At 47.0% G+C, this 12,011-nt stretch overlaps 1 protein-coding gene across 3 annotated transcripts in view; it reads right to left on the reverse strand.

The window, feature by feature from the left end:
* Positions 1–1,825: 1,825 nt before the first annotated feature.
* The window catches only part of RCAN2 (regulator of calcineurin 2), a 259,366-nt gene continuing 249,180 nt past the window's right edge, over positions 1,826–12,011 (reverse strand). For all 3 annotated transcript variants that reach the window (XM_066251871.1, XM_066251861.1, XM_066251881.1), the window contains one exon: positions 1,826–4,420. In XM_066251871.1, coding sequence (XP_066107968.1) covers positions 4,260–4,420 — 161 coding nt within the window. In that variant the 3' untranslated portion in view covers positions 1,826–4,259. The remainder of the gene's footprint in view (positions 4,421–12,011) is intronic.

The following is a 12,011-nucleotide window of genomic DNA, read 5'->3' on the forward strand; positions in this document are numbered from 1 at the left end:
TTCATTTTGAAATATTCCTGAGTTTCTGTGAGCAGGATAACTATACATCCACAGAGATCTAGATGAGGATGCAGTGTTTACAGTACCCCAGAAAGATCCCATGTGTCCCCTTTTTGTTAATATCCTCAAAAAGGTAATGACTATTATTTCTATCAATGCAGGTCAATGGTGATGGCATCATAAATAGAATCTTCCATCATCTACTCTCTCCTATCTCTTTTTTGCTCAAAAGGATGATTTTTGAGATCCATCCATGTTATTCTATGTCCCAGGAATTTGTGTTTTTTATTGCTCTGTCATATTCTTCTGTGTGAATATACCGCTGCTTATTTACCCACCCTGCAGTGGAAGGACATGTGGGCTGTATCCAGCTGATGGCTATTATAAGCAATGCTGCTGGGGATATCATTGGACAAGGACCCTGCTGGATGTGAGATCTCGTAGCTGCTGGGTGTATGGCCTGAAGTGCAGTGGCTCCCAGACAGGTATACGCTTAGCCATAGTAGAAACCCTACTGGTTCCGAAGAGGTGGTACCAGCCTATGCTGCACCTTGCTCCATTTCCTCACTAGTACTTTGTTTCTGGACACTCAGTTTTTGCCATTCAGATAGGTGTGTGATGTATCTGTTTGAGATTTTGATTTGCCTTTCTCCGATGAGAAATGCTGTTGAACATGCTAATGTTTATGGGCCATCTGAGCATTTCAGGTATGACTGTCTATGCATCAATTGCCAGTTATATGTGAAGTGCCTATTTAAGTATTTTGACGATTTTTAAAATCTGAATTGCCTGCCTTTTTCTTATTGATTTGTAGGATTATTTTAAAAATTGATTTTGGGAATGAGTTATTTAACAACTCTATTGTATTGCAAATACCTTCTCCCAGTCTGTGGCTTTCCTTTTGGCTCTCATAATGGTGAAACTTGATGAACAGATGCTCTTAATTTTAATGGAATGCAATGCACCCATTATTATTATTGTTATTATTATTATTATTATTTGTGTGCTAGAGACAGAGAGAGTCACAGAGAGGGACAGATAGGGACAGACAGGCTGGAAGGGAGAGAGATGAGAAGCATCAATTCTTTGTTGCAGCTCCTTAGTCTCCTTAGTTGTTCATGGATTGCTTTCTCATATGTGCCTTGACTGGGTGGCTACAGCAAAGCGAGTGACCCCTTGCTCAAGCCAGTGACCTTGGGCTCAAGCCAGCAACCTTGGGCTCAAGCCAGCGACCCTGAGGTAATGTCTTTGATCCCATGCTCAAGCCAGCGACCCTGCATTCAAGTTGGTGAGCACCAGGTCAAGCCAGATGAGCCCATGCTCAAGCCAGCAACTTCTAGGTTTTGAATCTGGGTCCTCCGCATCTCAGATTCGATGCTCTATCCACTGTGCCCCGCCTGGTCAGGCCCATTATTATTTTTTTAAATGATAATGCTTTTTGTGTTCTATGTGACAAATGTTTGCCTACTTTGGGTCTCTTATTTTAAACAAAAAGTGTTTTAAATGAAAGAACAGATTTGGGCAGATGTTCAAAGAGGGTCTTAGTATACTTGAAATGACTTTTAGGATCAAGAAGGTGGAATAATGACAATAAAAATGGGGGCTCTCCCACTTCCCCTCAACCATCCCTCCAGGCCCTGATCAAATCCCCCCTCCCTCACAAGATGGCGGGCAACCAGCTCCACCTTCTATACACACCAGACGAGCTCATCTCATTTCCTGGTAACTTCTTAGAAAGGCTGGAGGCTGAGTTGCACTCCTCCACAGTCACCACTCAACAACTCAGCTCACACAAGAGAACACAGAAATTACACAAGGACAAGGAGTCATTCACCAAGTATATTTGAAGTCTAAGCTCTTTGAGCTATACACGTGCACAAATGATTCAGTTGGTGGAAATCTCCCCGTTCCCCTCCACATTGAAACTTTTCAAACTTAAAAGAGTGCTAAAGAGGCTTGCATATGTGCGGCATGGAAACGCTGAGGCAGTTCTGACTTCCACAGTGCTGGGAGCTTCCACCAGGCACTGCAAAGATGTCCTCCTAATTCCTCCCGCCCTCCTGGGAAACGTTCCTCTCTCCGCCCCCCTCCGAAACCCAATCTACTGAAAGAATCACTTGACCTGGGACAGATTAACATTGACACTTTGCAACAAAGTTTGCCACGACTAACCGTTTAGGTCATACACACCACTGAGTTGTTACTTTTATGACTACCCAGAACGGTCATTTCAATTTGTACCACATTTGGTTGGAAATGTCTGATGTATCTGCTTTTTAAACATTCAGGATCACGTACAACTATTTCCTCCTATCCATATCTCTTTAGAACCTGCATTCTGAAAATCCTGAGTCGCTTCAAAAGCCAAACCACTTGCAGATTGAGAAGACTCAACACAAAATGGCTGGCAGGCTGCTCTTCTCTGTTCGTCTCAATAGCCAAGGGCAATATTTCTTCCACTAGAGGGCGACATTTCTCCACTAGTAAGTCTATTCTCGCATTTGTCAATGAAACACCAAAAATCTCCACAGCAAAGGAAAGTCAAAGCATTTGCTTATTATGCACTCCTCAGATTTTATTTTTAAGAGGAGCCTTCACTTCTCTTATGGAAACAATGGACTTTATAGGCAATGCTGCTCTCAGTTTCACCTGTACCGTGTCCAGTACTATATTGCTATATTCACAGTAGAACGGACTTGAATTTCTGAGTGATCAGTCTATGTTTTAAGTTTCTGATAAAACTAACATACACCTTAGTCAAAAAACCACGACAATCCTTTTACCAGTTGGCTGTGTTCTTGTTCTTGTGTGTTTTTCTGAGGCTTGGGCAATGAAATGATCTCCCACTCCGTCGAAATTGGCATGTGCATCTAAAGTAATTCGTTAACGTATGGGAGTAGTTGAGGCCTGGCACACAGAGCGGAAGGTAATGGTTCTATAGCTGTATCTTCTGTAATGCACTTTGGGTTAGAGAGATAGAAAAATCACATGGAACGAAAGCAAGTTAAGTTTTTGAGCAAGATGGGAATTGCGTGAGTAGGATTGGCATACATCTACCATCCTTCACCTTTTAATATGCTCAGTGGCTGCTACATTCGGGAGCGTTAGCTTCATCCAAATTGTCTACAACTGACATTAGCATCTTCGCTTTATTTAAAAATAAGTGGTTTTGATAGCAAAGATGTTGGCTAGTCATTTCTATATTGGGATGAGAAGATTTGAGCCTTTTCAAATTCAGCAATATCCATGACAGAGTATAATATTATCTGATTATCTGTATTAGTATCTGAATGCATTCATAAGCAATGCACATATCATGTGTTGAAGCAGCAAATGGCTGAACAGTCACTAAATAAAAAACATCCAGATTTTAAAAGCACAGCTGAAACATTTGTACAAATATACAAAGAGAGAAAAAAAAACAACAACAATCGTTCAGACACCATGAAACCTTTGTAATAAATAGGTTTGTCTGAAATCGGTCTCTATCACCCCGGACAAGCCTCCCCAACGAGGCTGGGAAAGTTCTACATGGAAATGGTGTTCAAAAATCTACCGAGGAATATCTTTGGGGCCAAGCTCAGTTTTGCCTCCAAGAATTTTAACAGAGCTATGAAGTACTGATTCAAAACAGTGAATACACTGACTGGTTGAGCTGGACGATGCTGATAATCTTCCTAATCTAGATAGGACATGGCTGGATGCTGACAATCCGAGTTAAGAGTAGATCCTCAAATCATGAAAATAAATGCTGGTGATCATGCATGTCCTGGGAATGTCGGGATGCAGAGGACTGAGTGAGACCAGGTAGGGATATCTCATGCAGTCAAGGTCAAGTTTACTTATGGTCCTACTGAAGTGGCCGGGAATAAACAGCACTCACACACCAGGACTGGGGCGGAAACAGCTCACAAACAACACGGGGGCTCTTTGTTACTGATGTCTCTGGCTTGGATCACCATGACAGAATGAAGATATAGGCTGTGCTGATTGTTTAATAAGAAAATACTACCTTTTTTTTTTTCTTCCTAGAACCTTCTAAATGATTAATTATACTCGATGGGTATGATATGATCAGGAAACATATCACCTTTCCTAGCCCTTTTGTCTGAGAGGCTTGATTACAAGGAAGGAATCTCAAACAACCAAACACCCAGTGATTTAAAGGCAATTATTTTTTTTTCAACAAACAACCAGGAGGGAAAAAAAAAGCATGATAAAGAGGAGACAGGTGTGATCCCCGAGGCGGGGCAGCGAGCTCAGTTGGACACGGAGGGCGGCAGGCCGGGACGCCGGGTCTGGATGATTTTGGGCTTCGGGGAGTTCTTTGGATCCTCTTCTTCCTCTATGTCACTGTCACACACGTGCACGACGACACTGGGGGTGGACTCAGTCCCTGCGTGGAGCTCATACTTTTCTCCTGAAAAGTAAGAAAAGTGGGGGGTGAGAAACAGATTCTTGGGCGAGGCTGGCGGAGGAAGTGAGAGGAGGAATTTGCAGTCTCAGGAGCCCCGGGATCTGACCCAGGGATAGCTCGGGCCATTGGAAGATGGAATGAGATTTATCTGTCATTGCATTACTCCTATCCATTGTGCGACACTGAACAGGCCATCGACCCTCTCTTAGCCTCAAGTCCTCAACTGTAAAGGTCAGAATGGCAATCCCTCCACGCCACGGGACTGTGGCGAGGGCTGGCTGGGTTGGGCAGCCAATCGTTGGCTTCTCTTCAATTTCCCAGCATTGCTGCTAACTGCTAAGTAACCCTGAGCCAATCACTTCCCTTCTTCAACCTTTTGGACTAAGTTCTCCTACTGGACATGTCTTATAGCAACAGCTGCCCCAGGATGGAAGAAGGAAGGGCCATGGCTTGTTCGGGATTTGCAGCAGTTACTGGGTAACTCAGGTGACGCTCAATGTCCTTGTTAGTCCTAAAAGCCTACCATTCTCAGCCTGCTCATCTTATGACCAAAGTGCTGTTTGCCAGCTGGCTTCCTGTCTGTCTTTCACTTCAGGAGGTATGGATTGAGCATCTCCTGTGGTCTGGCACATGGCTAGTCATAAAGGCTACAAAGCACAATAATAAAAAAAAAGCTGTGCCTTTCACAAAAGCACAGGCCAGACGTGGCATTTGAAAACAAGACTGTCACAATATTTCATGGTAAGCGCTGGGTGACAATATACATCAAGGATTATGGTACCAAATTGTAAAAAGCAAGTAACTCCAAAAGGCTTCCTAGTGGAGGTGGCAGCTGGCCCGGGGTCTGAAAGATAAGAAGACCCCCCCACCTCCGTGGTGGGGCAGGGGGAGGGGCATCCTCAGTCTGCCGTCGTATCTTCTCAACCATGGACGTACTCATCTTAATCTTCTCTTGTCCTCCACCCTTGACTTCCCAGTCTTCATGAATCAACAGGAAAATGTATTAAGCAAGGTCTCCCAGCCTTCCTCCTGTTCAGTGGCTCTCCAGGTCTCACTAAGATCAAGTCCAAAATTTTCAGACTAGGACAGAAGACTGTACAATCTCATTAATCTCTGCCAATGGTACTTCCATTGATTCCCTATTTGCTTTGGTCAAACTGATTTATCTGTTGGTCCCTAATCATGACAGCCACATTTTATACCCACCAAACCAAGGACTTTGATTTGGCATAGCTGTACCTCTCCCTGAGAGCCCCTACGTCCTCTCCTTCCTCCAGGAACAAAGCTGGACACCACCCTATCCAGAAACCTTACCTGTCATCCTCTGTGTGGAGTAGAAAGAACCCCTTCCAGGCGGCTAGAGCACATACTGTCACTCTGAGTCTAGGGCACCATTTATGGGCTACTGTATATACATCTTGGGGAAAAGAGCAAACTCCTGCAAGGGTCAGTGTTAAATCTTGGGGGCTGACTTTAAGGAATGAGGAGAACCAATCATACAATAAGTTTCAAAGCTCTCCTAAGTGTTGCTGGGAAGGATTTAAACATTCAGAGTCAGCTACAGCCACTGTTATGGGTTGAATTATGCACACACACACACACACACACACTCCCAAATATGTTGAAGTCTTAATTCTTAGGACCTGTGAATATGATCTTATTTGGATGTAAGATCTTTGCAGATGAGTAAGTCAACATGAGTAAAATTAGGGTGGGCCCTACTTCAGAATGACTGGAGACCCTGTGAAAAGGGGGAAACAGAACGCAGGTGCTCAGGCAGGGGGAACACCACACGAAGACTAGAATCATGTCACCACAAGCTACGGAGCTGCCAACAGCCAGAGGCGTGGCCTGGACAGGTCCTACCCCAGCATCTTCAGAGGTGACACAGCCTGTCAACACCCAGACGTTGGACTTCTAACCTACAGGACTTGAGTTGATCAATTTTGGCTGTTTAAGACCCACAATCTGTGGCACTTTGTCACAGAAGCCCTAGCAAAGTGATGCAGGCATCCCCTGCTGAGTGTGTGAAGAGTCAGGGACATCTTTGTTGGACCCCTCGGCATCCTGGTGCACAGAGCACAGGCTTTTCTGGGCAAGGGCAACCAATGTTTCACCAAAAAAAGGGAGCATTATGCCTCCGGAATTCCCCCAGGTGCTGGCAGCAGCAAAGAAGGCTAGAACCAACCAGAGCCCGGAAACTTAGCTCACGAAGACTCTGTAATTTAAAGTGTAGATCTGGTGAAGTTGTACAGAGGAGGAGCTGTGTCAGCAAGTGTTAAATCTCTGCCATGAACGAGCTGATGTGGGCCAGTTCAGAACCAGGAGGGGACAGCGACACAGACGCCCGGAGCAGAACTGGGAAGGAGACTCTTGACTGAGTGGCCTGTCCTACACTTGCTTGTCCCCTCCTGGTCCCCAGAAACGAGAGTCAGCACAAGCCTAAGGGCGTGGCCTGCCCTCGCTCTAAGCTACTAGGTTACACGTACGCGCAGTATTGGTGCACACACACAGATGCTGCTTGGGGCTCCTTTAAATATGTCTGTTCTGGTCTCTTAAAGTCTGTCATTTTCATCAAAACCCCAAGGTTCAGCCTGACCAGGCAGAGGTGCAGTGTATAGAGCGCCAGACTGGGACGCAGAGGACCCAGGTTTGAAGCCCCGAGGTCGCCGGCTTGAGCACGGGCTCATCTGGTTTGAACAAAGCTCACCAGCTTGAGCCCATGGCCGCTGGCTCGAGCAAGGGGTTACCTGGTCTGCTGAAGCCCCCCCCCTCCCCAGTCAAGGCACATATGAAAAAGCAATCAATGAACAACTAAGGTGCTGCAAGGAAGAATTGATGTTTCTCATCTCTCTCCCTTCCTGTTTGTCTGTCCTTATCTGTTCCTCTCTATCTCTATCACAAAACAAAACAACCCCCCCCCCAAGATAGAAGAACCATTTTAGACATTGCCAAGGAGAGAAACCGACACGAACTGTCTTTATCCAAGAGGTACATCTAAGACCCCGGGCCAGGGATGGGCAGAGCGGGTGGGTGGCACCGTTGAGCAGTGGCTGTCAAATGGCGGGTACTTGTTCAAAAACAGGGGTTTCTGGTATGAGGACACAGCCCTGCAGATTCTGACTGAGTGACATCTGCATGGGTGCTCCACGGCTGCAGGGCTTTGAGTGACAGGCGGGACACTGTGGTCCAGCGAGGCTGGCATGCACGTCCCGTGCCCCCTCCCTTCCGCCATCAGGCCTCGTGACTTTTCACTGGAGAGTGATAACAGTGCAGGGAGAGGGCAGTGCAGCAGGGGCCCTGAGGATGCATGACAAGGAGCCGGGGTGCCGCCACCGTGCAGCCGCTGCTGGCCCTTGGCGCTGATAAACCTTCGGCATCCTCTCCTTGGTCTCTGGGAGAACCCCAGAGACCCGCAAAGTTCCACGGCAAACAGTCACAGTTCGTTGTATCCAGGGTGTCCCAAATTTTCTCCTCCCTTCAGAACACTGTGTCACTCGGAATGAGAGACGCCCGCAAACAAAAAATGACGTCTGAGTAACCAAATGAGGAGGCCCGTGTTTTTGTGGGTAGGATGTCTTGGAAGTTTGCAGGTTTGGAGAAGTGAGTGCCCTTTGAGGAAACTCAAGTGGCCACCAAAGTGCCGCTTATGGCTCTGCTGGTTGTGATGTCAGGAAGAAGGGAGCAGTGGTCCCCTGTCTTCTGAGGTGGGGATGACAGAAAACAGTGTGCCACACCAGAGCAAGCATGGAGATTGTGGGACCTGGGGGTGAGGATGTGACACAGGGACCCTGGCTAGGGGGCTGACCAGACACCCTTCCCCTTTCCTCATATGTTGGCAGGAAGGTAGCTTTAAAAAAAATAGCAGTGAAATATATATTACGAAGCTAGCCTTTTGATCAAACCATGTGTTTGCCCTGGCTTGGAGAAAGAACCCCCTTAAGGACCCTTCTAGCTGCAATGTGCTTACTCATCAAAAGTGGATGCCTCCCTCTCGGTCTAGGGGTCCTGGGGGCTCATGCAGCATGGCGGAGGGGCGAGCGTCCTGTGGGGCACACCGTGGGCAGGGTGCCACGCAGGTCGAGTTACCAAAGTCAGATTGCTTGAAAGTAGGGATATTTTACTGCTGTGATCCCATTAACTCTGACATTTCACTGTTCTAAATTTGGAAACTTTCTTACTATCAAAATTCAGCAAAGCTCAGCAGTTGCTGAGAACCCACAAAATAAAAAGGAATAGCTTTGGTCTCGCTGGATTAAATCTTTCTCTCTCTCTCTCTCTCTCTCTCTCTCTCTGGCCTCTCTTTCCCTTTGGGATTCAGCTTACTCCTGAACCATGAGCACTGACGTCAAGGCTGTCACCTGGCACGGGGACCAGTTGGGCTCAGTAGGGGACAGACGCCCACGGGGCCTTGCCTTCACAAGGCGGGGCAGGTCCTGTCCCAGAGCCGTGGGCAGGGCCACGCAGAGCAGCTTTCCTTGTGAAGGACAAGCAGAGTTCCGCCCATCACACTCTCGCTCCTCCTGTCTGTATTCAAACTGTCTTTTCCCTGGTGAGCAGAGAGGAGGCCAGGATCTAAAGCCCCCAGAAAATGCATCAGTCGGGGTAGTTTTCCAGCTACTCCCTCCCATGAAACAAATTCCCAGCACACAAATGCAAAAAAGCCTCTAGCACGGACCAAAAGTTAAATTCTCATCCTGGCCTTCGGAATTGATGTCGGCTTGGCCACTGCTCTTAATAGATGCCAACATTCCGTCTCCTCTTTTCCTGAGTGGATGGAGACCGGCTGCAGGCACCGTCCTTGTCCCTGCACGTCTGCGGGAAGCGGAGGTGCCCCGGGCTGCTTCCTGTCCTCGGGAGGGAGGAGGTTGAGTCACTGTGCAGATGAGGAGCTGGGGCACGTGGTGAAGTGTTCTGGCACAATCACAGAGAAATGCGCCGGTGATTATTGGCTCAAGTGCCTCAGGAAGTTCTCCATCATGCCATCTTTGGTGCCTGGGCCCTGAGTGGGCCCCTTCTGAAAGTCTTCCTGAAATTATCAGTGTGGATATGTATGGTTTGTAAAAGTCTGCATAATGCAAATAATTGAAGGGTAGGCTGATAATAGAGTCTTTATGTGCAATAAAGCAGAGTTGAGACTGTCCAGATTCCTAATAAGAAAACTTATGTGATGGAGGGAAAGAGTAAACCTTCCTAAAACTCTGGTGCCTCCCAGAACAAGTCCTTCTATGACTTCTTCCCAGAATCGACAGGACCCCTGTGCTGGGCCCTTCGGAATACAGCAAAGCTCAGCAGGCGCAGGCGAAGGCTGGCTTTCCTCCTCAGCATGGCCGCTCTGCTCCTCTGCAGGGTCTTTCTCTGCAGCAACCTGAGCTCCCGTCCTGTCCCTGCGAGAAGCTACATTCTCAGGCCTGATCCCACACCTGCATCTCGCCATACTGACATCCCCATCTGCGTCCCCTGCTTTCCCAAACCCACAGTCTAAAGTAGCATGGAGTATTTCCCCGTCAGTCTGAGTTTACATCCCAGCGACCCGTTTCTCTTAGAGCCCCTAGGTGCATTCCTGAGAGGCGGTCATCCTTGAATTCGCTCTTTCTTTCATCCAATGTAGTTAAATCACCGAGCATCGGTGAATATTGTTTTTTTTTTAATTTTTTTGTATTTTTCCGAAGTGAGAAGCAGGGAGGCAGACAGACAGACTCCTACATGCACCCAACTGAGATCCACCCAGCATGCCCACCAGGGGGCGATGCTCGGCCCATCTGGGCAGCTGTTCTGTTGTGATTGGAGTCATTCTAGCATCTGAGGTGGAGGCCATGGAGCCATCCTCAGTGCCCTAGCCAACTTTTGCTCCTTCCTAAAACTTAGCAATGGAGCCTTGGCTGCAGGAGGGGAAGAGAGAGATAGAGAGAAAGGAGAGGGGGAAGGGTGGAAATGCAGCTGGGAGCTTCTTCTGTGTACCCTGACCGGGAATCGAACCCAGGACTTCCACATGCCAAGTTGATGCTCTGCCAACTGGCCTGGGCTGGTGAATATTGTTTTGAAACACTTCTCATGTGCTCCCTCTGTACATCTGCTTGTAATGACCTATAGGGGTCACCTCCTCCCATCTAGAGAACTCTTAGCTGTTTTTCTCACCCCAGGAAGTAACCTCCTTGCCAGAAGAAACTTCCTAGAAACATTTGGAAACTTCACTACCACTTTCTGGTGGTGTGACTCTGAGCATTCTACAGCATTGCTAAGCCTCAGTTTTCTTCATCAGTTAAAAGGTGAATAACCACTACATCCTTGGGATACAACAAAATAAAGAACTGTGTGCTCAATACTTTATACAGCCCTTCTGAGATGCATGGTATGATTATTTAAGGTGATACTATGGTCAGTGCTCCCCCTTCAAATAATTTCTCTCTCTCTCTTTTCTTCTTCTTTTCCAAGTGAGAGGAGGGGAGGCAGAGAGTCAGACTCCCACATGCGCCCTGACCAGGATTCACCCAGAAACCTGCATCTAGGGCCAATGCTCTGCCCATTTGGGGCCATGCTCACAACAGAGCTATTTTTAGCACCTGACACAGAGGCTCCATGGAGCCATCCTCAGTGCTCAGGGACAATGCGCTTAAGCTAATTGAGCCATGGCTGCGTGAGGGAAAGAGAGAGAGAGAGGGAAGAGAAGGGGGAGGGGAGAGGTGAAGAAGCAGATGGTTACTCCTCCTGCGTGCCCTGATGGGGAAATGAACCCAGGACTTCCATAAGCTGGGCCAACACTCTACCACTGAGCAAGCTGCTAGAGCCCTGGTTTTCAATGTGATGAACTAACCCAGTTACACTACACAATAGTTAAAGTATGAAGCAGCTGATTGATTGTGAAGAGCTTTTACTTGGCGGAGTCACCGCTGGACACTCTTCAGGGGGTAGATGATGACCCGCAGAACTTCATGTAACAGTAGGCACCATGAATTCTGATCCTCAAAATCGAATGATCGCTTTCCCCTTGACCACTGTCCCCTTCTCTCCTCACTGTAAGCTTCTCTCCTTTTTCTTCTCTCTTCCTACTTATTTCCAAGTTATCTTTTTAATAAGATCTCTGATTTTCTTTTTCCGAGAGAGCATGAACTATGTATTCATGATGCTTGATTGGATCACCTTTTGTATTATTCATTATTTTCTCTGGTGTTGCTTTATATTTCAAACCACGGAAGCCAGGACTTAAACTTCTTTTGTGATTGCTGCAGATTAGGGTGCATGCACGTGCTCAATAAATAAATACGTTATTAATTTATGAAGGCATCAAGCTTGACCTTTGATGACATATCTGTCCAGTACACACGCACACGTACACCTTCTCTTATAGTTGAACTTGTGTAAGTTCTAGCTTTCCAGCTGAGCCGAACACTACTTAAGGCCAGGTATTTCCCTCGTGTTCAGTTGGCTCTCAGGGCTAGGCTCTAGAAACTTACCATCTGCCTTCAGCATAACTATTTACTGAGCACTTGCCAAGTAAGTGCCAGACACACCTCTAAGTACTTCACGTCCATTAGATATTTAATTATGACATCAGTTCTGTAATGTGGGTTTTATAATGTCTTGTTCGTACAGG

The sequence above is a fragment of the Saccopteryx bilineata genome, chromosome 1, assembly GCF_036850765.1.
Source record: "Saccopteryx bilineata isolate mSacBil1 chromosome 1, mSacBil1_pri_phased_curated, whole genome shotgun sequence".
NCBI classification, from domain to species: domain Eukaryota; kingdom Metazoa; phylum Chordata; class Mammalia; order Chiroptera; family Emballonuridae; genus Saccopteryx; species Saccopteryx bilineata.